This window comes from Triticum urartu, chromosome 6A (assembly GCF_056163025.1).
Source record: "Triticum urartu cultivar PI428250 chromosome 6A, HENAU_Tu73, whole genome shotgun sequence".
In the NCBI taxonomy this organism is placed as follows: domain Eukaryota; kingdom Viridiplantae; phylum Streptophyta; class Magnoliopsida; order Poales; family Poaceae; genus Triticum; species Triticum urartu.
In genome coordinates this window covers 518,994,808-519,021,256 of record NC_141878.1, presented here as the reverse complement: position 1 = coordinate 519,021,256, position 26,449 = coordinate 518,994,808, and the positions used below count along the sequence as shown (strand labels likewise).

The window sequence follows — 26,449 nt, the reverse complement described above, 5'->3', positions numbered from 1 at the left end:
AGCTTGGTGGCAGTGATTGAAGAATTCTGTCAATGACACTATCATCCAGAAGATTAACTCCCAGTTGAATCAAGTGATTGTTATACCCAGACATTTTGAGTATATGCTCACTGGCAGAACTATTCTCCTCCATCTTGCAGATGTAGGACTTATTGGAGACTTCATATCTCTCAATCCGGGCATTTGCTTGAAATATTAACTTCAACTCCTGGAACATCTCATATGCTCCATGACGTTCAAAACTTCGTTGAAGTCCCGGTTCTAAGCCCTAAAGCATGGCACACTGAACTATCGAGCAGTCATCAGCTTTCTCTGCCAGACATTCATAACATCTGGTGTTGCTCCTGCAGTGGGTTTGGCACCCAGCGGTGCTTCCAGGACGTAATTCTTCTGTGTAACAATGAGGATAATCCTCAAGTTACGGACCCAGTCCGTGTAATTGCTACCATCATATTTCAACTTTGCTTTCTCAAGGAACGCATTAAAATTCAACGAAACAACAGCACGGGCCATCTATCTACAACAACATAGACAAGCAAAATACTATCAGGTACTAAGTTCATGATAAATTAAAGTTCAATTAATCATATTTAAGAACTCCCACTTAGATAGACATCCCTCTAATCATCTAAGTGATCATGTGATCCATATCAACTAAACCATGTCCGATCATCACGTGAGATGGAGTAGTTTTCAATGGTGAACATCACTATGTTGATCATATCTACTATATGATTCATGCTCGACCTTTCGGTCTCAGTGTTCCGAGGCCATATCTGCATATGCTAGGCTCGTCAAGTTTAACCCGAGTATTTCTGCGTGTGCAAAACTAGCTTGCACCCGTTGTATATGAACGTAGAGCTTATCACACCCGATCATCACGTGGTGTCTCGGCACGACGAACTTTGGCAACGGTGCATACTCAGGGAGAACACTTGTACCTTGAAATTTAGTGAGAGATCATCTTATAATGCTACCGTCAATCAAAGCAGAATAAGATGCATAAAAGATAAACATCACATGCAATCAATATAAGTGATATGATATGGCCATCATCATATTGTGCCTTTGATCTCCATCTCCAAAGCACCATCATGATCACCATCGTCACCGGCGTGACACCTTGATATCCATCGTAGCATCGTTGTCGTCTCTCCAACTATTGCTTCTACGACTATCGCTACCGCTTAGTGATAAAGTAAAGCAATTACAAGGCGATTGCATTGCATAGAATAAAGCGACAACCATATGGCTCCTGCCAGTTGCCGATAACTCCGTTACAAAACATGATCATCTCATACAATAAAATATAGCATCATCCCTTGACCATATCACATCACAACATGCCTTGCAAAAACAAGTTAGACATCCTCTACTTTGTTGTTGTAAGTTTTACGTGGCTGCTACAGGCTGAGCAAGAACCGTTCTTACCTACGCATTAAAACCACAACGATACTTCGTCAAGTTAGTGTTGTTTTAACCTTCAACAAGGACCGGGCGTAGTCACACTAGGTTCAACTAAAGTTGGAGAAACTGACACCCGCCAGCCACCTGTGTGCGAAGCACGTCGGTAGAACCAGTCTCGCGTAAGCGTACGCGTAATGTCGGTCCGGGCCGCTTCATCCAACAATACCGCCGAACCAAAGTATGACATGCTAGTAAGCAGTATGACTTGTATCGCCCACAAGTCACTTGTGTTCTACTCGTGCATATAACATCTACGCATAACCCTGGGTCGGATGCCACTATTGGGGAACGTAGTAATTTCAAAAAAAATTCCTATGCACACGCAAGATCATGGTGATGCATAGCAATAAGAGGGAAGAGTGTTGTCTACGTACCCTCGTAGACCGTAAGCGGAAGCGTTATGATAACGCGGTTGATGTAGTCGTACGTCTTCACGATCGACCGATCCTCAGTACCGAACGTACGTCACCTCCGCGTTCAGCACACGCTCAACTCGGTGACGTCCCGCGAACTCACGATCCATTAGAGCTTCGGGGAAGAGCTTCGTCAGCACGACGGCGTGGTGACGGTATTGATGAAGCTACCGACGCAGGGCTTCGCCTAAGCACCGCTACGATATGACCGAGGTGGATTTTGGTGGAGGGGGGCACCGCACACGGCTAAGAAAGATCAATGATCAACTTGTGTGTCTATGGGGTGCCCCCTGGCCATGTATATAAAGGAGTGGAGGAGGGGGGAGGGCCGGCCTAGCTATGGCGCGCCCTGGAGGAGTCCTACTCCCACCAGGAGTAGGATTCCCCCCTTCCCTAGTTGGACTAGGAGAGAAGGAAGGGGAAGAGAGGGGGAAGGAAAGGGGGGCGCCGCCCCCTCCTAGTCCAATTCGGACCAGAGGGGGAGGGGGCGCGTGGCCTGCCCTGGCCTCCTCTCTCTCTCTCTCTCCACTATGGCCCATTAAGGCCCATACAATTACCGGGGGTTCCGGTAACCTCCCGGTACTCCGGTAAAATCCCGATTTCACCCTGAACCATTCCAATGTCCAAATATAGGCTTCCAATATATCGATCTTTACGTCTCGACCATTTGGAGACTCCTTGTCATGTCCGTGATCATATCCGGGACTCCGAATTACCTTCGGTACATCAAAACACAAAACTCATAATACCGATCATCACAGAACTTTAAGCGTGCGGACCCTACGGGTTCAAGAACTATGTAGACATGACCGAGACACGTCTTCGATCAATAACCAATAGCGGAACCTGGATGCTCATATTGGTTCCTACATATTCTACGAAGATCTTTATCGGTCAAACCGCATAACAACATACGTTGTTCCCTTTGTCATCGGTATCTTACTTGCCCGAGATTCGATCGTCGGTATCTCAATACCTAGCTCAATCTCGTTACCGACTTTACTCGTTCTGTAATGCATCATCCAGCATCTAACTCATTAGTTGCATTGCTTGCAAGGCCTATAGTGATGTGCATTACTGAGAGGGCCTAGACATACCTCTCCGACAATCGGAGTGACAAATCCTAATCTCGATCTATGCCAACTCAACAAGTACCATCGGAGACACCTGTAGAGCACCTTTATAATTACCCACTTATGTTGTGACGTTTGGTAGCACACAAAGTGTCCCTCCGGTAATCGGGAGTTGCATAATCTCATAGTCATAGGAACATGTATAAGTCATGAAGAAAGCAATAGCAGTAAACTAAAACGATCAAGTGCTAAGCTAACGGAATGGGTCAAGTCAATCACATCATTCTCCTAATGATGTGATCCCGTTTATCAAATGACAGTTCATGTCCATGGTTAGGAAACATAACCATCTTTGATCAACGAGCTAGTCAAGTAGAGGCATACTAGTGACACTTTATTTGTCTATGTATTCACACATGTATTATGTTTCCGATTAATACAATTCTAGCATGAATAATAAACATTTATCATGAAATAAGGAAATAAATAATAACTTTATTATTGCCTCTAGGGCATATTTCCTTCAGATAGTATCCTTTGTTGTAGTGATGGCTATTAATCTCAACATTGACCTCCGGGCAGTTGCCTTCTGCAAGCCTTCAAAACATGGAGAGCGTTGAAGCACATTGATGTCGTTGTGAGATCCGGCCATGCCGAAGAAAGAGTGCCAAATCCAGAGATCTTGTAGCCACGGCCTCAACTATGACAGTGCAAGCTTTGACATGGCCCCTATACTGCCCCTGCCATGTAGAAGGGCAGTTCTTCCACTCCCAGTACATACAATCTATGTTACCAAGCATCCCCGGAAAGCCCCTACTGGCATTGATTACTAACAACCAGGATGTATCTGCAGGAGTTGGCTCTCTCAAAGTCTCAAGTACTCCGGGCCAAACACTACCATAGCCTTGTAGAACTTGTACATGGAGTCTAGGCACGTAGACTCGCTCATCCAGACATACTTATCAGTGAGATCACTGGGAACTCCATATGCAAGCATCTGATTAGTGGCAGTGCATTTCTGATAAGAGGAGAAGCCAATCTTTCCGAGGGCATCCTCCTTGCACTCGAAATAGTTGTCATACACCACCCCCTCCCAGATACGGTTGAACACATGTCTAGACATACGAAAACGGCTCCAGATTAGGTCATATTTGAAGAGCGGGTTAGGTGACTCGAAGTAGTCCCGCTAGAGTAGGCAATGCCGCTCTCTCGATTGTGATTCAACTCCGGAGTATGCCTCGGGATCGAGCCCCTAACCTCGGCCGCTGCTTACTAATGTGGTCATGGACGACCAACGCAGCAGCCACAATCTCCTCATCATTCGACGAACAGTCGTTCAAACCGCAAATGAAATTGTGAAAAAAATACTCGTTGTCGGAGTCCATTTGTACCTTGCGGGCAACCCGTCGAACACCTTGTGGGTGTCGTGGAAGAAGTCGACCAGTGAAGAGCCTCACTCCCTTTGTAAGACCAGGTAGCAGACCTGGAGGCGTGGAGGCGAACGTGACGGCATTCGACGAGCGAGGTAGCCACGCTAGCATGCTACCGGTAGGGGAGGAGAGGGCGTGGTGGCGCCGACGTCAGGGTGCTGCGCCGACGGCGAAAACGGTCCACCAAACGCCGAAGTAGGGGGGCGTCGGGGGTGGCGTGCTGCTGGGGGAGGTGTGGGTGCGGGCGGTCGGCCTTGGCACCAGAACTGGGCAGCGGCGGCGACGGGTGGTCGGGTGTCAATGGGAGGAAGAGGGAAAGGTCAATGTGCCATCGACTGACGGGCCAGGGGGACGATAAGGACGGGCGCCGCGCACGTCCGCTTCATGTCCGCGCCGAGGCAAACCCGACCCAAATTTGGGCTCAAAATGGGCCTTGTGTGGACAAATGTACGCTTATTCATTTGGGCCATCACGTTGGGCCGATTTTTTTGTCTGTTTCGATTGAAACGGACACACGCAGATAGTTTGGGTTGCCGCGTTGGAGTTGCTAGGCCCAAGAGTGAACTGGACTAGGGCATTTCGTTCTCCCAATCGGGCCCAACAACTTGTAGGAAGTGGCGTTGCGGCGAGACCGCGAGAGGTCAAAGACGGACTCTTCTGCAATACCCACTCCGCCGCCGCCGCCGCCGTCGCCGACGCGATGCTCCTCTTCCACAAGCAACTCCTCTCGCTCCGTCTCCCAGCTTCACCCGTGATCTTCTCTCTCCGTCGGGCCCTCTTATCGACCTCGGCGGCCACCGACGCCCCGCCGGCCCCCTTCGCCATCGACGACTACCTCGTCACCACCTGCGGCCTCACGCCGGAGCAAGCCCTCAAGGCCGCCAAGCACGTCTCCCACTGCAAGTCCACCTCCAACGCCGAGTCCGTCCTCGCCTACCTCGCCGGCCCCACCCTCCGCTTCTCCAAGGCCGACATCGCCCACATCGTCGCCCGCGACCCGCGGATCCTCAACTGCAGCGTCGACGACACCCTCAAGGCCCGCGTCGCCATCTTACGCGGCTATGGCCTCTCCGAAGACCACGTCCGGACCTTCCTCCGCATGACCCCCGGCGTCTTCCGCTCCGTCAGCATCCAGGAGAAGCTCGGGTTCTGGTTGCCCTTCCTGGGGTCGCCGGAGAAGTTCATCCGCATCCTCAAGGGCAACTATTACCTGCTCACGTCGGACCTCGAGCGGGTGGTGAAGCCCAACATCGCGGTGCTACGGGAGAGTGGGGTAAGTGCTGCCGATATTGCCAAGATGTGCGTGCCCAACTCGAGACTGCTCACCAGCAGCCCCAAGACCCTAATGTCCATCCTGGAGCGTGCTGATAAGCTCGGCGTGCCTCGCGGTTCGCTTATGTTCAGGCAGGCTGTGACCACGACGACGAGCCTTGGGGTCGAGACAATGGCAGCCAAGCTCAAGCTCTTCGAGGAGATCCTCGGGTGGTCCGAGGCCGAGGTGGCCAAGGTGGTGAGGATGAACCCAACGGTGCTGAGGATCTCTGGGGAGAAGCTTCGCCGTGTTAAGGAGTTCCTGACCAAGGTGGTCGGTGTTGACACCAGGTACATCCTTACCAGGCCCTCAATCCTGATGTACAGCCTGGAGTGCCGACTTGTCCCTCGGCATTACGTGATGAAGGTGCTCCAGGAGAAAGGATTGATTCAGAAAGATCAGAGCTTCTACCCGATGGTCACGGCTAGTGAGAACACGTTTCAGCTCAAGTATATAGATGCTCATAGGCATGTTCTTCCAGGCCTTGCCGATGCCTACGCAGCTGCTTGCCAAGGGAAACTGCGAACTGAAGTTGCGGTATGAAGATCCTGCTGTAGGTTCACATGTTTTGAATCTTCAGTAACCATCTAAATGGCAGCAATGTTTCATTCTTATTACCGCATTCGGATACTCTTGATGTGTACTCTGCAACTCGCTCTGCTAGCACCTGAATTACGATGAAACTCATTGTGCTATAGTACAAACTTATGATGCCCAGCTTGAGGCTACCATTTATCCAGCTAGGTTTGGATTCTGAAATGAAAGGTACCATGTTACAACTCTTGTAGGAGTTTGCAGGGACATACAACTTTTGTTTCTTTGTTTGGAGTTGTATGGGCTTTCATCATGGTTTAAGTGCACTGTATGTCGGATTCTAGAATTGTGGGAAAGATTGTTGGCTCATTGTTTTTTGCACTTGAACATGAAACACTCAATGGCACAGGCTTATATATTCACCTGATCACCTTTGCATATTTGCAGTCACTACATGGGTGAGGGTGCGCTATTGATCATGCATAAATCTCAACCTTTTCCATGGTCAGCCTTTTCCTTCTGTGAACCAGGAATTTGTCTCTTAGCATTTTCTTCAGGTAGATCAGTTAGAATTTAATAAATGTAATCATTGTATGCGTGCTGAATTACCCGCTACAGTAAATTGAGATGGAACAGATCATCCGCTAAGTTTTGTTTGACAACCAATGTGAGTACTGAATTTGATTTTCCTTTTTAGGGGAAGAGTACTGAATTGGATGCATTCTGTGAATGGTTCCTATGTATACATGTATGCATGCCAGTGCCACTGATCACAATCTGACCCAGCAAAAAATATTTTGGGAGTCTATTCTGTAAGGTGCTTCGAAATGAATTTGTCTTTCAGGGCGTTCTTGGCGAAGTCTGAAGTGTGTTCTGGGCATGATAGGATCTTTTGTGCGTCAATGGAGGGTGCTTTGCGACGATGCTCAAGCTTCACTGCTCCTCAAATGTCTGCGCCTACTCGATCATCATCGAAGGGGGCTCCTTAGGATAACTTGGGTCGACTCTTGGCAGCTTTTCTTGTGGCTAGCGTTGTCCATTTATGATGTATATGTTCTCTTGCTTCCTCATGTTGAGCGCCTGGCCTGAGTCCTGACTGTTTGCTGCTGTTAAAAAAACGTTGTAATAATCCCGTTGCAGCTTTTTCTGGTTGTGAGTGAGAGTTGTTCAAATGTTCACTTTTGTAAGTCATTTCAGACAACTCAAGATGAGTTGTTTTGTACATTGTCTGAAATGTCTTTAAAGTCTTATAAAAGTGAACAGAGGGAGTAGTTCTGGCTGTTTCGCTCTGCTTTAATAAAAAGTTGGGGCTTGGGGAATCCCCTTTGATTCAAAAACCTTTTTAAGCCTTTGGGTCAACATCCAACAATTCACATCTCATCTAATTTTGTACTATATCCATAATCAACTATGGATTCAAACTCACACTAAATTTCCATGATCGGAGTACTAACCAAGGTGCAATTTCAGGTGACTGACATTTACGAAAATTCTAGGCAACTGAGTGATTAGCAAGTCTGAATTATTTCAGTATTTTGTCTGATTTCTGGAAGACATTCTAATAAAAAATAGACCATTAAAGAAAAATACTCCCTCCGTAAAGAAATATAGCGTTTATATTTCTTTACGGATGGAGTACAGACTACTCAAAGCATCCCGGGGTCTGTATGCAACCTTTTGAGTGGCTGCATTTTGTTTAGTGATTGCCTTTTAAGTTGGATAATGCTCTGTTGCCCTGTCTAGATAGCCCATAGTGTGATGAGAGAAGTCCATAGCACTCCCTAAACTTGTCCTAGGGTTTACTTTACAATCCCAAACTTTGTTTTGCAGTTTACCCCTCCGAATCATGAAACCCCTTCATTTTACAATCCTTCGTCCCTATTTAGCTGGTTTTGACCTGCTTGACTCCAATTTTGTCCTAGTTAGTGGTGCCACATCACATATCCCCCCCCCCTCCTCTATCATGCCATTTCTCTCTCCTCCTCACAACTAAAATTAAAATAGAAGGTTACTCTCAAATCTTATGCCAATAGTTTGTCGGTGAATTATGCTCAATTTACTGGCATTTTTAAAGGGAAAAAAAGTTGTCTGAATTTTGAAGTTTTGAACCCAAAAGTTGAGCTTGAAATTAAAGCAAGAAGTTTCTCTTAACCTGCATATCGGTTTATCTATAATATCATCATATTGGCCCGTGAACTATAAACAATTTACTTGATAATTTTTATAATTTTCTGTTATGTATGTACTGTAACATGTTTTAGTTTCAAGTTTGAAGTTTTTGGTTCAAAATTCAGACAACAGTAGATGTTTCTAAAAAAATTGTAAATCAATTGTAATTCGGTGAACCTTATAGTAAAATTGTATCTGAAATTGAGATATAGTTTGAGAGAAACACATTGTTTTAGTTTTAGGTAGAGAGAAACTAGATGATGTGACGATAAGAGAAAAAAATGCGATATGACATTGCTGACTAAGAAAAAAAAACAGAGACAAACATGTCAAAACTAGTCAAGGGAGAACGAACATGGTAAAGTACGAAGTTTCATCACGGGTAAAGTGAACCAAACCAAATTTGTGATTGTAAGGCGAATCTTATGACAAGTCTAAGGGGGTCACCCAGACTTCTTTGTAGCACAATAACCACTCTAACATGACAAAATAGCCATGGTTGGTGATTGCTTTTTTAGTTTCGTTTTTCTTAAGAAACACTTTACCACAATGTAGGCATGCGCGCGCGCGCACACACACACACTCGCACATCTACCGAAGATCGAAGTTGCGGAGCTTTAAGACTGATGAAGTCATCACAGTCGTCTTGCTATCTACGGAAATGTTGCTTACCGGTGTAAGACTAATCCGCATGAATGAGACATCAAAGCGCCAAACTTGAGGTTTGATCCCGATGAACTGGGTACCACGACCCTCTTGAGTCCTAAACATCGAACCAATTGCTTACTTAATTGGATAACCCTTCCAAAAAAATTCCTGGGAAGTTGTATAACCCTTTGAGATTGTATGTTTCCCCCCTTTTTAGAAACCTTTGAGAGTATGTTTTTTAGACAACTTTGAGACTGAATGTAAGATCAAATTGTCTGAGCTTAGCCCAAGTAGTGACACTTTTTAGAATAGAATAGTGATAGTTAAACCCAATATAGTAGCTCGAGGGGAGGAAAATACCCTGATACACCTGATAGTAGATGAACCTAATAAAAAAGTTTCGGGATTTTTTTAGCAATTCAGGAAAATGTCAAAATCTTTGAATTTTTTTCCCGAACAAACTTGACCTACTGGCGTGCTCACATAAAAAATTTCACGAAGAAAAACTCCGGTAGAAAATCTGAGCGAGGACAAGGACAATATAAAGTGAATAAGAAATCCAATATAGTGCCGATTTTGTTTTTACCAACAATACCGCGGAAGTCATTTCTTCGCAAAAAAATTATATGAGTGTAACGCTTGAACAAGTTTGTTGTAAAAAAGTTCATGTTTTTTTACCATTTTTGTAGTTACTAATTTGTTTTTAAAAAGGGGTGCACCTACACCCCTGGTGCCATTCGTTCCCCTACCTTGAGGAGAGCAACAAATTTTTTTGAGAAGAGAGGAGAGCAACAACTTTTTTTTGAGGGGTAACATGCTTTTACATTATTGCTCAAAAGAAAGGTTCATAGGAATTACAGAACTGTCATAGGGATGTATCAGCTACAAATGGCGTCCCTCATCTGAGTGTAAAGCATGTTTAGCTATATAATGCGCCCCCATATTTGAAAGGCGACTTTCATGGACGAAAGAGCGAGAAAGAAATTCAGTGGCCGTTCCGTTGATCTCCTTCACCACTGGAGCGATGATTCTGAATGTCCCTGTGTTTATGTCTGATACAACATTGCTGCAATCTAAGGCAACTCTCAGGTGTTGTAACATAAAGTCCTTCGCAAGCGTTAATCCCTCGTGACAAGCAACGGCTTCTAGCGTATTTGGATCCATCAAACCATGAAGGCTGAGGAGTCAAGATAAACGCCCGGTTCATTCCTGCAAACTGCACTAATAGCTCCAACTTGCATATTCTTACATATGGCCGCATCAACATTGACCTTGCTGTAGCCACATGGGGGCAGGGATCCATGAATGAGCTTGTGCTGGAGGTTGGTGTCCAGGTTGGGATGATTGTTTTGGCGAGGCTAGGTCTAGATCTTTCAAGTATCTCTGGGTAAACAAATGAGTGGCCATGGGGCTTTGGTGTTCTCCTTCGTGGATAACTTTACGCCGAGCTGACCAAATTGCCCAGAGAGTCACGGTTAGCTGTGTAAAATCTGCATGCAATACCGAGTCTCGCATCAAGAAAAGCCAGCTCTTTGCATTAGATTTAGCAGTAGCTAGCATATGTTCTAGGAGCTTTTGGTCGGCTAAGGCCCAAACGCATTGCACCATTGTGCAGCGGAGTAGTGAATGCATCCAAGAGCCGTCTTCTCCACAAACTGCACACTGGGACGAGGTCGACTGTTACGGTGGCTTAACAGGTCAGATGTTGGCAGCGAACATCGCGCCAATCTCTTAAGCTTGGAAGAGACAGTAGTTTTCCACAGCTTAGTCCAGTTTTCCTGCTCTCCATTGACATCAGAGGATCCGCCGTGGCCCTCAAGTCACGCTTCCCTGCTTAACTTCGTTGTGATCAGCATTTTGTACGTGAATCTACTGAAAAGTTTCCTTTCTTTTCATGAACCCATGCCCATAAATTTTGCGAACACCTTATGGACAGTGGGATTTTCAGGATCGTTTCTGCGTCCATTGGGAGGAACATTTCCCGAATTTCCTCTACCTTCCAACTCGATGTCGTAGCATTTATCAAGTCTGACACTTGTTCAGGTCGCTGCGGTGTTAGGCAAACAACGGGGCGCATGGATGTATCACTAGGCAACCAATTATGTTTCCCTCTATGATCGCCCTCCAGATTTGAGAAGGTTGGGTGCCAAGCTCTGCATCAAGGAAATCAGTCATTGGAAAATAAAGAGCTTTTAAATTTTTTACGCTTAGGGTGTCTTGGAGATTGCAAAATTCGTCAAGCTTGCCGAGCGAGTAGGGCGAGGTTGAAAATCTCAATATCTCTAAATCCCAACCCTCCTTGATATATTGGTCTCGTCATTACCTCCCATGAGACCCAACATGTTTTTTGTTCGCCCTGCCGACTACCCCACCAGAATTTTCGAATGATGGAGTTGATGTGGTGGCACAATCCTCAGGGTAGTAACTGGTACTGCTTGGACAATTGACTTAATTAGCACTTCCTTTCCACCCAATAGAATTTTTTCCATCCATACTTTTACTTTGCTCCATACTCTTTCTTTCAAATACTTAAAGGCCCCATTCTTGCTACATCAGTACACATGCCCAGTTATTTCTCAGATAAGCTCTCATTCTGAATGTTCAGGATAGTTTTCATTTCCTCTTTATCTGTCTATAAGCAACCCTTGCTAAACAAAACCGATGACTTATCATGATTAATTTTCTGCCTAGATACCTGACAATAAGTATCCAACAAAGAAATCTCGCAAAAAAAAAGTATCCAACAAAGAAGACACCAAACTAGCTCCCTCACATCTGGCCTTGACGAACAAACATGCAGTCATGCACAAAGAGTAAATGGCTTATCGGTGGTGTCGATTCCATCACTTTAATCCCACTGACCATCGAAGCCCGATTCTTTATCTTTTAAGAGACACGAAAGGCCCTCTGCTGCCAACAAGAAAAGATATGAAGAGATTGGATCTCCTTGATGAATTCCCCTTGTAGGAGAACAACAACTTTTTTTTTGAGTAGTGGTAGGAGAGCAACAACTTGTAGGAATAAAGTGGTGTCATTTTAGGCCCAAGAGTGAACTGGACTAGAGTTTTCGTTCTCCCAATCGGGCCCAACAACTTGTAGGATTAAAGTAGTTTTGCTCCGAGGCCACGAGAGGTCAAAGACGGAGCGGCGGACTCTCCTGCAATACATACTCCGCCGCCGCCGCCGCCGCCGCCGCGATGCTTCTCTTCCACAAGCAACTGTTCTCGCTCCGTCTCCCAGCTTCACCCGTGATCTTCTCTCTCCGTCGGGCCCTCTTGTCCACCTCGGCGGCCACCGACGCCCCGCCGGCCCCATTCGCCGTCGACGACTACCTCGTCACCACCTGCGGCCTCACGCCGGAGCAAGCCCTCAAGGCCGCCAAGCACGTCTCCCACTGCAAGTCCACCTCCAACGCCGAGTCCGTCCTCGCCTACCTCGCCGGCCCCACCCTCCGCTTCTCCAAGGCCGACATCGCCCACATCGTCGCCCGCGACCCGCGGATCCTCAACTGCAGCGTCGACGACACCCTCAAGGCCCGCGTCGCCATCTTACGCGGCTATGGCCTCTCCGAAGACCACGTCCGGACCTTCCTCCGCATGACCCCCGGCGTCTTCCGCTCCGTCAGCATCCAGGAGAAGCTCGGGTTCTGGTTGCCCTTCCTGGGGTCGCCGGAGAAGTTCATCCGCATCCTCAAGGGCAACTATTACCTGCTCACGTCGGACCTCGAGCGGGTGGTGAAGCCCAACATCGCGGTGCTACGGGAGAGTGGGGTAAGTGCTGCCGATATTGCCAAGATGTGCGTGCCCAACTCGAGACTGCTCACCAGCAGCCCCAAGACCCTAATGTCCATCCTGGAGCGTGCTGATAAGCTCGGCGTGCCTCGCGGTTCGCTTATGTTCAGGCAGGCTGTGACCACGACGACGAGCCTTGGGGTCGAGACAATGGCAGCCAAGCTCAAGCTCTTCGAGGAGATCCTCGGGTGGTCCGAGGCCGAGGTGGCCAAGGTGGTGAGGATGAACCCAACGGTGCTGAGGATCTCTGGGGAGAAGCTTCGCCGTGTTAAGGAGTTCCTGACCAAGGTGGTCGGTGTTGACACCAGGTACATCCTTACCAGGCCCTCAATCCTGATGTACAGCCTGGAGTGCCGACTTGTCCCTCGACATTACGTGATGAAGGTGCTCCAGGAGAAAGGATTGATTCAGAAAGATCAGAGCTTCTACCCGATGGTCACGGCTAGTGAGAACACGTTTCAGCTCAAGTATATAGATGCTCATAGGCATGTTCTTCCAGGCCTTGCCGATGCCTACGCAGCTGCTTGCCAAGGGAAACTGCGAACTGAAGTTGCGGTATGAAGATCCTGCTGTAGGTTCACATGTTTTGAATCTTCAGTAACCATCTAAATGGCAGCAATGTTTCATTCTTATTACCGCATTCGGATACTCTTGATGTGTACTCTGCAACTCGCTCTGCTAGCACCTGAATTACGATGAAACTCATTGTGCTATAGTACAAACTTATGATGCCCAGCTTGAGGCTACCATTTATCCAGCTAGGTTTGGATTCTGAAATGAAAGGTACCATGTTACAACTCTTGTAGGAGTTTGCAGGGACATACAACTTTTGTTTCTTTGTTTGGAGTTGTATGGGCTTTCATCATGGTTTAAGTGCACTGTATGTCGGATTCTAGAATTGTGGGAAAGATTGTTGGCTCATTGTTTTTTGCACTTGAACATGAAACACTCAATGGCACAGGCTTATATATTCACCTGATCACCTTTGCATATTTGCAGTCACTACGGGGGCGTTTGGTTCGTGGGCAAGGTTAGCTGGCTAAGGATATACCTAACCACGTGGTTGGGGATATCCTTATTCTCGTGTTTGGTTGCAAATTGAGAGGTGGTTAAGGGTAGCCAATTTTATGTTTGGTAAGAAGGATGGAAGATGGATATCTTATAATTTGAGTTCTTTTTTGTAAATATAAACTAATTATACAAAATATATATATCAATTTTTTTAGAATTAAAACATATATATATATATATATATATTTGAATGGTCAACGACACTATAGAAAAAATGCATTGGATTTGTAACTTCATGGTCCAAACATATCCATCTGTACAACCAAATGCGTACACTCCAATCTGACAAAAAACTACAAGCTATACATCAGCAGATTAGAAGATGTATCTAATGGCCAATTCGAAGTCGATCTTGCCATGTCATGTCACAGCTAGATGCAAAAATACTAGTCTGAAGAATGATATCTCCAGGGCATCGCGCGTGGGTGGTTGCCACCATCCGCCATAATTTCGCGGCTCCCCTCAGCCAGCTTTTGATGGAATATTCCCAGGTATCTGGTTATCCTCAGCCATCTTCGCTCACAAACCAAACGAGTGGTATTCCCCTCTAAAACTGGCTATCCCTATCCCCTGGGTGGTTATCCTTTGAACCAAACGCCACTGTTATCAATCATGCATAAATCTCAACCTTTTCCATGGTCAGCCTTTTCCTTCTGTGAACCAGGAATTTGTCTCTTAGCATTTTCTTCAGATAGATCAGTTAGAATTTAATAAATGTAATCATTGTATGCGTGCTGAATTACCCGCTACAGTAAATTGAGATGGAACAGATCATCCGCTAAGTTTTGTTTGACAACCAATGTGAGTACTGAATTTGATTTTCCTTTTTAGGGGAAGAGTACTGAATTGGATGCATTCTGTGAATGGTTCCTATGTATACATGTATGCATGCCAGTGCCACTGATCACAATCTGACCCAGCAAAAAATATTTTGGGAGTCTATTCTGTAAGGTGCTTTGAAATGAATTTGTCTTTCAGGGCGTTCTTGGCGAAGTCTGAAGTGTGTTCTGGGCATGATAGGATCTTTTGTGCGTCAATGGAGGGTGCTTTGCGACGATGCTCAAGCTTCACTGCTCCTCAAATGTCTGCGCCTACTCGATCATCATCGAAGGGAGCTCCTTCGGATAACTTGGGTCGACTCTTTGATAGGCAGCTCTTCTTGTGGCTAGCGTTGTCCATTTATGATGTATATGTTCTCTTGCTTCCTCATGTTGAGCGCCTGGCCTGAGTCCTGACTGTTTGCTGCTGTTAAAAAAACGTTGTAATAATCCCGTTGCAGCTTTTTCTGGTTGTGAGTGAGAGTTGTTCAAATGTTAACTTTTGTAAGTCATTTCAAACAACTCAAGATGGGCTGTTTTGTACATTGTCTGAAATGTCTTCAAAGTCTTATAAAAATGAACAGAGGGAGTAGTTCTGCCTGTTTCGCTCTGCTTTAATAAAAAATTGGGGCGGGGAGAATCCCCTTTGATTCAAAAACCTTTTTAAGCCTTTGGGTCAACATCCAACAATTCACATCTCATCTAATTTTGTACTATATCAACTATGGATTCAAACGCACACTAAATTTCCATGATCGGGAAAGTACTACGTTTATACTCCCTCCGTTCCAAAATTCTTGTCTTAAATTTGTCTAAATACGGATGTATCAAGTCACGTTTTAGTATTAGATACATCCGTATCTAGAAAAATTTAAGACAAGAATTTTGAGACGGTGGGAGTACTAACCAAGGTGCAATTTCAGGTGACTGAGATTTATGAAAATTCTAGGCAACTGAGGGATTAGCAAGTCTGAATTATTTCAGTATTTTGTCTGATTTCTGGAAGACATTCTAATAAAAAATAGACCTTAAGAAAAATACTCCCTCCGTAAAGAAATATAGCGTTTATATTTCTTTACGGAGGGAGTACAGACTACTCAGAGCATCCCGGGGTCTGTATGCAACCTTTTGAGTGGCTGCATTTTGTTTAGTGATTGCCTTTTAAGTTGGATAATGCTCTGTTACCCTGTCTAGATAGCCCATAGTGTGATGAGAGAAGTCCATAGCACTCCCTAAACTTGCCCTAGGGTTTACTTTACAATCCCAAACTTTGCTTTGCAGTTTACCCCTCCGAATGATGAAACCCCTTCATTTTACAATCCTTCGTCCTTATTTAGCTGGTTTTGACCTGCTTGACTCCAGTTTTGTCCTAGTTAGTGGTGCCACATCACATATTTTCTCCCCCTCACAACTAAAATTAAAATAGAAGGTTACTCTCAAATCTTATGCCAATAGTTTGTCGGTGAATTATGCTCAATTTACTGGCATTTTTGAAAGGAAAAAAAGTTGTCTGAATTTTGAAGTTTTGAACCCAAAAGTTGAGCTTAAAATTAAAACAAGAAGTTTCTTTTAACCTGCATGTCGGTTTATCTATAATATCATCATATTGGCCCGTGAACTATAAACAATTTACTTGATAATTTTTATAATTTTCTGTGATGTATGTACTGTAACATGTTTTAGTTTCAAGTTTGAAGTTTTTGGTTCAAAATTCAGACAACAGTAGACGTTTCTAAAAAAATTGTAAATCAATTGTAATTCGGTGAACCTATAGTAAAATTGTACCTGAAATTGAGATATAGTTTGAGAGGAACACGTTGTTTTAGTTTTAGGTAGAGAGAAACTAGATGATGTGACGATAAGAGAAAAAATATGTGATATGACATTGCTGACTAAGAAAAAAAAACAGAGTCAAACATGTCAAAACTAGTCAAGGGAGAACGAACGTGGTAAAGTACAAAGTTTCATCACGGGTAAAGTGAACCAAACCAAATTTGTGATTGTAAGGCAAATCTTATGACAAGTCTAAGGGGGTCACCCAGACTTCTTTGTAGCACAATAACCACTCTGACATGACAAAATAGCCATGGTTGGTGATTGCTTTTTTAGTTTCGTTTTTCTTAAGAAACACTTTACCACAACGCAGGCATGCGCGTGCGCGTGCGCACACACACACGCACATCTACCGAAGATCGAAGTTGCGGAGCTTTAAGTCTGATGAAGTCATCACAGCCGTCTTGCTATCTATGGAAATGTTGCCTACCGGTGTAAGACTAATCCGCACGAATGAGACATTAAAGCGCCAAACTTGAGGTTTGATCCCGATGAACTGGGTACCATGACCCTCTTGAGTCCTAAACATCGAACCAATTGCTTACTTAATTGGATAGCCCTTCCAATTTGTTTCCTGGGAAGTTGTATAACCCTTTGAGACTGTATGTTTCCCCCCTTTTTCAGAAACCTTCGAGAGTATAGACAACTTTGAGACTGAATGTAAGATCAAATTGTCTGAGCTTAGCCCGAGTAGTGACACTTTTTAGAATAGAATAGTGATAGTTAAACCCAATATAGTAGCTCAAGGGGAGGAAAATACCCTGATACACCTGATAATAGATGAACCTAATAAAAAAGTTTCGGGATTTTTTTAGCAATTCAGGAAAATGTCAAAATCTTTGATTTTTTTCCGAACAAAGTTGACCTACTGGCGTGCTCACATAAAAAAATTGACAACGAAAAACTCCCGTAGAAAATCTGTGCGAAGACAAGGACAATATAGAGTGAATAAGAACTCCAATATAGTGCCGATTTTGTTTTTACCAACAATACCACGGAAGTCATTTCTTCGCAAAAAAATTTAGATGAGTGTAACGCTTGAACAAGTTTGTTGTAAAAAAGTTCATGTTTTTTTTACCATTTTTGCAGTTACTAATTTGTTTTTAAAAAAGGGTGCACCTACACCCCTGGTGCCATTCGTTCCCCTCCCTCGAGGAGAGCAACAATTTTCTTGAGAAGAGAGGAGAGCAACAACTTTTTTTTGAGGGGTAACATGCTTTTACTTTATTGCTCAAAAGAAAGGTTCATAGAAATTAGAGAACTGTCATAGGGATGTATCAGCCACAAATGGCGTCCCTCATCTAAGTGTAAATCATGTTTAGCTAGATAATGCGCCTCCATATTTGAAAGGCGACTTTCATGGACGAAAGAGCGAGAAAGAAATTGAGTGGCCGTCCCGTTGATCTCCTTCACCACTGGAGCGATGATTCTGAATGTCCTTGTGTTTATGTCTGATACAACATTGCTGCAATCTAAGGCGACTCTCAGGTGTTGTAACATAAAATCCTTCGCAAGCGTTAATCCCTCGTGACAAGGAAGGGCTTCTAGCGTATTTGGATCCATCAAACCATGAAGAATCAAGGCTGAGGAGTCAAGATAAACGCCCTGTTCATTCCTGCAAACTGCACTAATAACTCCAACTTGCAGATTCTTACATATGGCCACATCAACATTGACCTTGCTGCAGCCGCGTGGGAGGAGGGATCCATGAATGAGCTTGTGGTGGAGGTTGGCGCCCAGGTTGGGATGATTGTTTTGGCGAGGCTGGCTCTAGATCTTTCAAGTATCTCTGGATAAACTAATAAGTGGCCATGGGGCTTTGGTGTTCTCCTTCGTGGATAACTTTACGCCGAGCTGACCAAATTGCCCAGAGGGTCACCGTTAGCTGTGTAAAATCTGCATGCGATGCTGAGTCTCGCATCGAGAAAAGCCAGCTCTTTACATTCAGCAGTAGCTAGCATATGTTCTAGGAGCTTCTGGTCGGCTAAGGCCCAAACGCAGTGCACCATTGTGCAGCGGAGTAGTGAATGCATCTAAGAGTCGTCCTCTCCACAAACTGCACATTAGGACGAGGTCGACATGTTACGGTGGCTTAACAGGTCAGATGTTGGCAGCGAACATCGCGCCAATCTCCAAAGGGACACTTTAAGCTTGGAAGGGAAAGTAGTTTTCCACAGCTTAGTCTAGTTTTCCTGCTCTCCGTTGACATCCGAGGATCCGCCGTGGCCCTCAAGTCACACTTCCCTGCTTAACTTCGTTGTGATCAACATTTTGTACGCGAATCTACTGAATTTTTTTCTTTCTTTTCATGAACCCATGCCCATAAATCTTGCGAACACCTTGTGGATAGTGGGATTTCCAGGATCGTTTTTGTGTCCATTGGGAGGAACATTGCCCGAATTTCTTCTACCTTCCAACTCGATGTCGTAGCATTTATCAAGTCGGACACTTGTTCACGTCGCTGCGGTGTTAGGAAAACGACGGGGTGCATGGATGTATCCCCAGGTAACCAATTATGTTTCCCTCTACGCCCCCCCAGATTTGAGAAGGTTGGGTGCCAAGCTCTGCATCAAGGAAGTCAGTCATTGGAAAATAAAGAGCCTTTAAAATTTTTGTGCTTAGGGCGTCTTGGAGATTGCAAAATTCGCCAAGCTTGCCGAGCGAGTAGGGCAAGGTTGAAAAGCTCAATATCTCTGAATCCCAACCCTCCTTGATATATTGGTCTCGTCATTACCTCCCATGAGACTCAACATGTTTTTTGTTGGCCCCGCCGACTACCTCACTAGAATTTTCGAATGATGGAGTTGATGTGGTGGCACAATCCTCAAGGTAGTAACTGGTGCTGCTTGGACAATTGACTTAATTAACACTTCCTTTCCACCCGATAAAATAATTTTTTCCATCCATACTTTTACTTTGCTCCATACTCTTTCTTTCAAATACTTAAAGGCCTCATTCTTGCAACTACCTACATCAGCAGGCATGCCCAGGTATTTCTCAGACAAACTCTCATTCTGAATGTTCGGGATAGTTTTCATTTTCTCTTTAACTGACTGTAAGCAACCCTTGCTAAAGAAAACCAATGACTTATCATGATTAATTTTCTGCCCAGATGCCTGACAATAAGTATCCAACAAAGAAATCTCACAAAAAAAGTATCCAACAAAGAAGACACCAAACTAGCTCTCTCACATCTGGCCTTGACGAACAAACATGCAGTCATGTGCAAAGAGTAAATGGCTTAGGACGACGATAGCTGTCACACGTGTGGGCATTAAGGGGTCTGGCCACACGTTTTGTGTGGTGTCTAAGAGGACCAGTCCACACGCCTACGTGTGGGCAAAAGAAGTAATGTCCACACGCCTCTTTTTTTTCCTCACTGTCCCTCTCACACGCCTACGTGTGGGCAAAATAGATAACGCCCACCCGACCTCTCTCAGCCACCTACCTCACAGTCCCGCACGCCCCGCGTGACATTCACCACGCGTCCCCGCAGTTGCCATGGTCCGGACTTTGGACCCTCTTCAATGTCCGTTTAATTGCAGTTGTCATGTTGCTATACTACAGTTGCCATGGTGTTGTACTACAGTTGCCATGTCCGACAACTACATTTGCCATGGTTGCTCAACTGTAGTTGCCATCTCAGGTCAAGTGTCAGATGCCATTTTTTGGACAACTGCAGTTGTTGCCATGTATGGTCTGGTTACTATAGTTGCCATGATTTAAAAACTTTAGGAGTTGCCACCTACTAACACTAGGCAGTTGCCATGTATAGTCTGGTTTACTACAGTTGCCATGATTTGAAAACTCTAGGAGTTGCCACCTACTAATACTAGGCAGTTGTCATGTAGCGCTACAAAAAGACATGGCAAAATAACTAGGGCAAGCGAGCTGCCTAGTGTTAGTAGGTGGCAACTGCTAACAACGAACACACTCTGCTTACGAACACACTAGGTCAGTTGCCATGTGAGGGAGTCCTGGATTAGGGGGTCTCCGGACAACCGGACTATCTCCATTGGCCGGACTGTTAGACTATGAAGATACAAGATTGAAGACTTCGTCTCGTGTCCGGATGGGACTCTACTTGGCGTGGAAGGCAAGCTAGGCAATACGTATATGGATATCTCCTCCTTTGTAACCGACCTTGTGTAACCCTAACCCTATCCATGTCTATATAAACCGAAGGGTTTTAGTCCGTAGAACAACAATCACAACATACAATCATACCATAGGCTAGCTTCTAGGGTTTAGCCTCTCTGATCTCGTGGTAGATCTACTCTTGTAACACCCATATCTTCAATATTAATCAAGCAGGACATAGGGTTTTACCTCCATCAAGAGGGCCCGAACCTGGGTAAAACTTCGTGTCCCTTGCCTCCTATTACCATCCGACCTAGACGCACAGTTCGGGACCCCCTACCCGAGATCCGCCGGTTTTGACACCGACATTGGTGCTTTCATTGAGAGTTCCTCTGTGTCGTCGCTGTTAGGCTTGATGGCTCCTACTATCATCGGTAGTGATACGGTCCAGGGTGAGACTTTTCTCCCCGGACAGATCTTCGTATCTGGCGGCTTTGCACTGCGGGCTAATTCGCTTGACCATCTGGAGCAGATTGAAAGCTACGCCCCTGGCCATCAGGTCAGATTTGGAAGTTTGAATTACACGGCCAACATCGGTGGGGACTTGATCTTCGACGGATTCGAGCCACAGCCGGGCGCGCCGTACTGTCGCGGTGGGTATGACCTAGCTCTGCCACCGGACGGTACCCCAGAGGCCGTGCCCGCATCAGCTCCGACCCTTAGCTCGGAGCCAGTTGCGCCAATCGAGGACGGGTGGCTAGACACCGCCTCAGGGGCTGCAGTCTCGACGGCGATCGAGCCAAACACCAGCATAATCCTCTACGCAGCCCGTGACTCCAAGGTGCCGGACTCTCTTCCGGACCCGAACCATCCGCGCCCCCGCCAATCGAATCCGATTGGGCGCCGATCATGGAATTCACCGCTACGGATATCTTTCAGCACTCGCCCTTCGGCGACATTCTGAATTCACTAAGGTCTCTCTCTTTGTCAGGAGAGCCCTGGCCGGATTATGGCCAATAGGATTGGGATGCAGACGATGAAATCCGATGCCCACCCACCACCCACTTAATAGCCACTGTCGATGACTCAACCGACATGCTCGACTTCGACTCTGCAGACATCGACGGTATGGACGACGATGCGGGAGGCGAAGAGGAACCACCGCCCACAGGGCGCTGGACGTCCAATTCATCATATGACGTATACATGGTGGACACACCAAAGGAAGACGACGAGGAACGAAAGGACGCACCGAAGGCTTATTCCCTCGAGAAGCAGTCAAAGCGGCGGCGCAAGCACCGCCCCAAATGACGCCTCGCCAGAAATAACAATAACACAGACCCAGCGTTGGAGCAGGGCGAACCACTGCCGGACCACGGCAATACGGAGAATCAAACCGAACAAACCAATTCTGTCAAAGATAATAGTCCGGACGACACAACGCCGAACAGGCACCCGGAGCAGCAGAATGCCCGTCAAAGGCTTGTTGCTGCCGCGAGGAATCTGAAAAAGCAGCAGCAAATGCTCAAGGCTGCGCAGGACACACTCCAAATCAGATGGAGTAAAGTACTCAACACAGCAGCGAAGTACGACGACAATCGCCCCACCAAGAGCTACCAAAAGCGGAAGTTGCTACCTGAATTCGATGAGGAGGCCTCAGACCCCTCACAACCAAAAATCAAAACAGCCACCTGGCCGGATAGACGACCTCACGGCCAACATAGAGCGGCAAACAATGCCACCCACAAGACAATATGCGATTCACGCGAGGGCTTGCACCAAAAGGACAGCGCAACCAGATCCATCTATGGACCACGCAAGCGCGCCCCAGCATACGATATAACACAACAAACATCCGAACAACGCGGTACACCCAGATATAGGGGTGCCGCACACCCCCTATGTTTCACCGATGAGGTGCTGGATCATGAATTTCCAGAGGGATTCAAACCTGTAAACATAGAGGCATACGACGGAACAACAGACCCTGGGGTCTGGATCGAGGACTATATCCTCCACATCCATATGGCTCGAGGAAATGATCTCCACGCCATCAAGTACTTCCCACTCAAACTCAAAGGGCTAGCTCGTCATTGGCTTAAAGGCCTCCCCGAAAACTCCATTGGAAGCTGGGCAGAGCTCGAAGACGCTTTTCGGGCAAACTTTCAAGGGACTTATGTCCGACCTCCGGATGCGGATGATTTGAGTCATATAACTCAACAGCCCGGAGAGTCAGCCCGAAAGCTTTGGCACAGGTTTCTTACTAAAAAGAACCAAATTGTCGACTGCCCAGACGCCGAAGCCTTGGCAGCTTTTAAGCATAGCGTCCGTGACGAATGGCTTGCCCGACACCTCGGCCAAGAAAAACCGAGAACAATGGCAGCATTAACAAGCCTCATGACCCGCTTTTGCGTGGGTGAAGATAGCTGGCTAGCCCGATGCAGCTCCAGCGACCCAGTACATCTGAAGTTAGAGATGGAAACGGGAAATCACGGCGCAACAACAATAACAAACGCCGGAATAAAAGAGACAGCACGAAGAGCACGACAGTAAACGCCGGATTCAAAAGCTTTCGGCCAGGTCAGCAAAAGCCGCCTCCTAAAGGCGCCATAGATGAACTGTCCAGCCTAAACAAAATTCTGGACCAAACATGTCAGGTCCATAGTACCCCTGGCAAACCAGCCAATCACACCCACAGAGAATGTTGGGTCTTCAAGCAGTCCGGCAAGCTAAACGCCATACACAAGGGGGATGATACACCAAGCGAAGATGAGGATGAGCCTCTCAAGGAAGACACTGGGGAACAAAAGAAATTTCCACCAGAAGTCAAAACAGTAAACGTGTTACACGTGATCAATGGCAGAAACAAAACGGCACTCCCAGCAAAATACACCCGAAGGCCTATCACCACGGAGTCCTGCCACTGGTCGTCTCAACCGATCACTTTCGACCATCGTGATTACTCAGCAAGTGTCCAGCAGGCAGGATGGGTTGCCCTGGTATTAGACCCAATAATTGACGGATACCACTTCACACGAGTCCTGATGGACGGTGGCAACAGTCTAAACCTGATATACCAAGATACAATCCGCGAAATGGGGATAGACCCAACAAAAATTTGCCATAGCAATATTACCTTTAAAGGAGAAACGCCAGGCCCAGGGGCTCATTGCACGGGCTCCCTGCTACTAAAAGTTATATTCGGCTTCCCCGATAACTTCCGTAGCGAACATTTAACCTTCCACATCGCTCCGTTTCAAAGTGGCTATCAAGCACTACTCGGACGCGAAGCTTTCGCTTGCTTTAACGCAATACCACACTATGCTTCCCTCACACTCAAAATGCCTGCTCCACGTGGCATCATTACAGTGAACGGAAGTATTAAGCGATCTCTGCGCACCGAAGAGCATGCGGCTGCCCTGGCAGCCGCACACTAAAAATGGCCTCATCAACTAAAGCATTTAGCAGGTCGTCACGACCTCGGACACGGCTAGACGAGTCCATCGCAACCATATGCAATTTATACCGGATCAATGATCACACCCCTATTACAAATACAAGGGGCTCAACGTGCGCAGACAAGCGCAATTCTTACTTACCTAGAATTATACATGATTTCTTTAAAAAACTATCTTTTTTGCACGAACAGCTTTTTTCACCTAAGCTCCTCTCTTTTACAGATGATCATCGTGCTACACCCGTCCAGAATATGGCACAACGGAGACACAGGCGCAGACGTGCAACAGGGACCCGCTCCAAGGATTCTTTTCAGATTAAGACCCTGCGTAAACCTTTTTTACTGTCTCTTGTTGATACATATCCACCACATTCTTAGCACAGTTGAGAAGTATGCTGGCGTCTTGGCATGTGGCCACGTCAGAATAATGCACGTACCTGGACACAAGGGGTTTCTTACGAAGGGCACTATTTGGGCCCGGTTTATACCATAAAGACCGAATACCTTAGGGAGTGTTCGGCGTCGCGAGTTTGGCCTTATATGCATCAGCTCCGAATCATTGTCTTTGGTTAAATGTTGGGTTTGCCCGGCTCCTGTGTTTTGGTGCCTTATGTTCCGCTTTACCGGCTAAGGTAGCACCAGGAGAACTACTACGATTGTGCCCTGGTTCATATGGACGAGCACCTCAGTAGAGAAAGCCGAAAACTGACTGTCATGATATAGCGTGAGACTGGTCAACCACTCGGTGACCTATCAGAATGTTAGAATTCCTCCGCCTTAACGAAGGGCCGTTTCCCGACTAGGCATGTACGCACCCCGCGATCGGGAGAGTGCGGAGCCACCAGGGGCTATCTAGTAGCCCCACTGTCAAACTCCTAGGGCTAAGTGAAAGTGTTAAAGCATTATAGTCCGGTTGCCTCGCTCGCTACTTTATCACCTCCTTAATAGGACCAAGACGTTGGGTTAAGTGTGAACACACGCTTTTTGCGAGCACCCCCACATTTTATGTGTGGGGGTTGAAGCCGACGGCTACAATCTTTCAGGTTATACACAAGTATACATAAACGGCGGGACAGGAGGCATCATACTACTTTCAGGCAAAAGTATAAAAATAACCTTATAAAATATTCATAAAAGCATTGTGCTTACAATGAGAATACATGTCACTCAAACACAATATTTTTCGAGCACTGGGCCTCTATCAAACGAGCACCCTCGAGAACCTCCTTGAAATAGTGTTCGGCAGCCACCCGGCCTATGGCCGAACCCTGCACCGCAACAGTGGTAGCGTCCATCTCCGCCCAGTATGCTTTAATATGGGCAAGGGCCATCCGCGAGCCTTCTATGCACGCCGACCTCTTCATCGCATTAATGCGCAGCACCGCATCAAGGAACTACTGCACTAAGCTGAAATAGCTGTTCGGCTTTGGCCTTTCCGGCCATAGCTGATCCACAACGGACCTCATGGCGAGTTCGGACAACCTATTTAGTTCGGCACATTCGGCTAGCTGGTCAGTCAATGAAAGCGGACCTCTGGAACATGGAATTGCGTCCAGAACAGCTTGTCCACTTCACGATCTGTCTGACCTTGGAAGTACTTGGCTACATCGGCAGCACTCGCCGCCAAATCCATATACGCATCTGCCGAACTCCATAGCCGATCCAAAGGGGCATATCGGGGATCTCCGAACTTCCTCCGTAACATGAAGGGTTTCCCAGCCGCAATATCCCCGGCTTCCCGCAGCTCCTCCTTCTTCGCTCTCATAGCAGAACGGGTGTCTTTGTGTGCCGCCGTGGCCTTCTCTAGGGCCGTTGCCTTCGCTCGGTTTTCTTTCTCAAGGACCCGGCAACGGTCGGCAGTGTCTTTTAATTCTACGGCCATCTTGGCCATCTTCTCCTGACTCTCGCAATGTGTGGCCTTCTCGGCTTTCAACTCTTCGGCCGCCTTCAAAGCAGCCGCATTACTAATCCTCGCTTGTTCCTTGGCTCGGGCAAGTTCCGCCCGCAAGGCTTCCACGGTGGCAGCTCCATCTGCAGTCACAACATATTAAAGATACTGGCATTATGCCTCTCTTACTATGTGGCGTTCACTGGATAATAACACTTACCCTGTGCCTCGTCAAGCCTCTTGTTAACAAGCTCGATGTCGGCGTCTGCCGCATCCAGTTGCCGTCTTAATTGGGCAAACTCCCTAGTCCGGCTAGCCACCGGAGCTCCCACCACCTACACATAGAGGCAGTCTGGTTATTACCTGGGAATATGATTCTCTGTTCGCCGCCGTTCTCGACGACAACCAGAGTCTCAGGGGCTACTATCTACACGGGGCACACCTAACATATGCAGTACTATCAAA

General features: G+C 46.4%; 2 protein-coding genes across 6 annotated transcripts; both read left to right on the top strand.

Annotated features, from left to right (window-relative positions):
• Positions 1 to 4,977: 4,977 nt before the first annotated feature.
• On the top strand, positions 4,978 to 7,566 carry LOC125514596 (transcription termination factor MTEF18, mitochondrial-like). 5 transcript variants are annotated; one of them, XR_015608706.1, is made up of 4 exons: positions 4,978 to 6,232; positions 6,677 to 6,733; positions 6,927 to 6,977; positions 7,074 to 7,566. XR_015608706.1 is itself a non-coding variant. In XM_087528585.1 (3 exons), exons 1-2 carry the CDS (start codon positions 5,084 to 5,086, stop codon positions 6,689 to 6,691), a joined length of 1,164 nt encoding a protein of 387 aa, XP_087384711.1. In that variant the 5' UTR covers positions 4,978 to 5,083; the 3' UTR covers positions 6,692 to 6,733; positions 7,074 to 7,566. The 5 variants fall into 5 exon arrangements, 3 of the variants coding, with proteins under 3 accessions (XP_087384711.1, XP_087384710.1, XP_087384712.1); XR_015608705.1 differs by having other exon boundaries at positions 6,677 to 6,786; XM_087528585.1 differs by lacking the exon at positions 6,927 to 6,977.
• A 4,589-nt stretch (positions 7,567 to 12,155) lies between these two features.
• Positions 12,156 to 13,758, top strand: LOC125514595 (transcription termination factor MTEF18, mitochondrial-like). Its single transcript, XM_087528583.1, has one exon. The coding sequence runs from the start codon at positions 12,244 to 12,246 to the stop codon at positions 13,396 to 13,398; it is 1,155 nt and encodes a 384-aa protein (XP_087384709.1). The 5' UTR covers positions 12,156 to 12,243; the 3' UTR covers positions 13,399 to 13,758.
• The last annotated feature ends 12,691 nt before the right edge of the window (positions 13,759 to 26,449 follow it).

What these genes read in the sequence shown, in the direction of transcription:
- LOC125514596 (XM_087528584.1), top strand. Translation starts at nt 5,084, where the DNA reads ATGCTCCTCTTCCACAAGCAACTCCTCTCGCTCCGTCTCCCAGCTTCA. An exon ending in AACTGCGAACTGAAGTTGCG is followed by an intron (nt 6,233 to 7,073) that starts GTATGAAGATCC and finishes TTTGTCTTTCAG; the next exon opens with GGCGTTCTTGGCGAAGTCTG.
- LOC125514595 (XM_087528583.1), top strand. Translation starts at nt 12,244, where the DNA reads ATGCTTCTCTTCCACAAGCAACTGTTCTCGCTCCGTCTCCCAGCTTCA.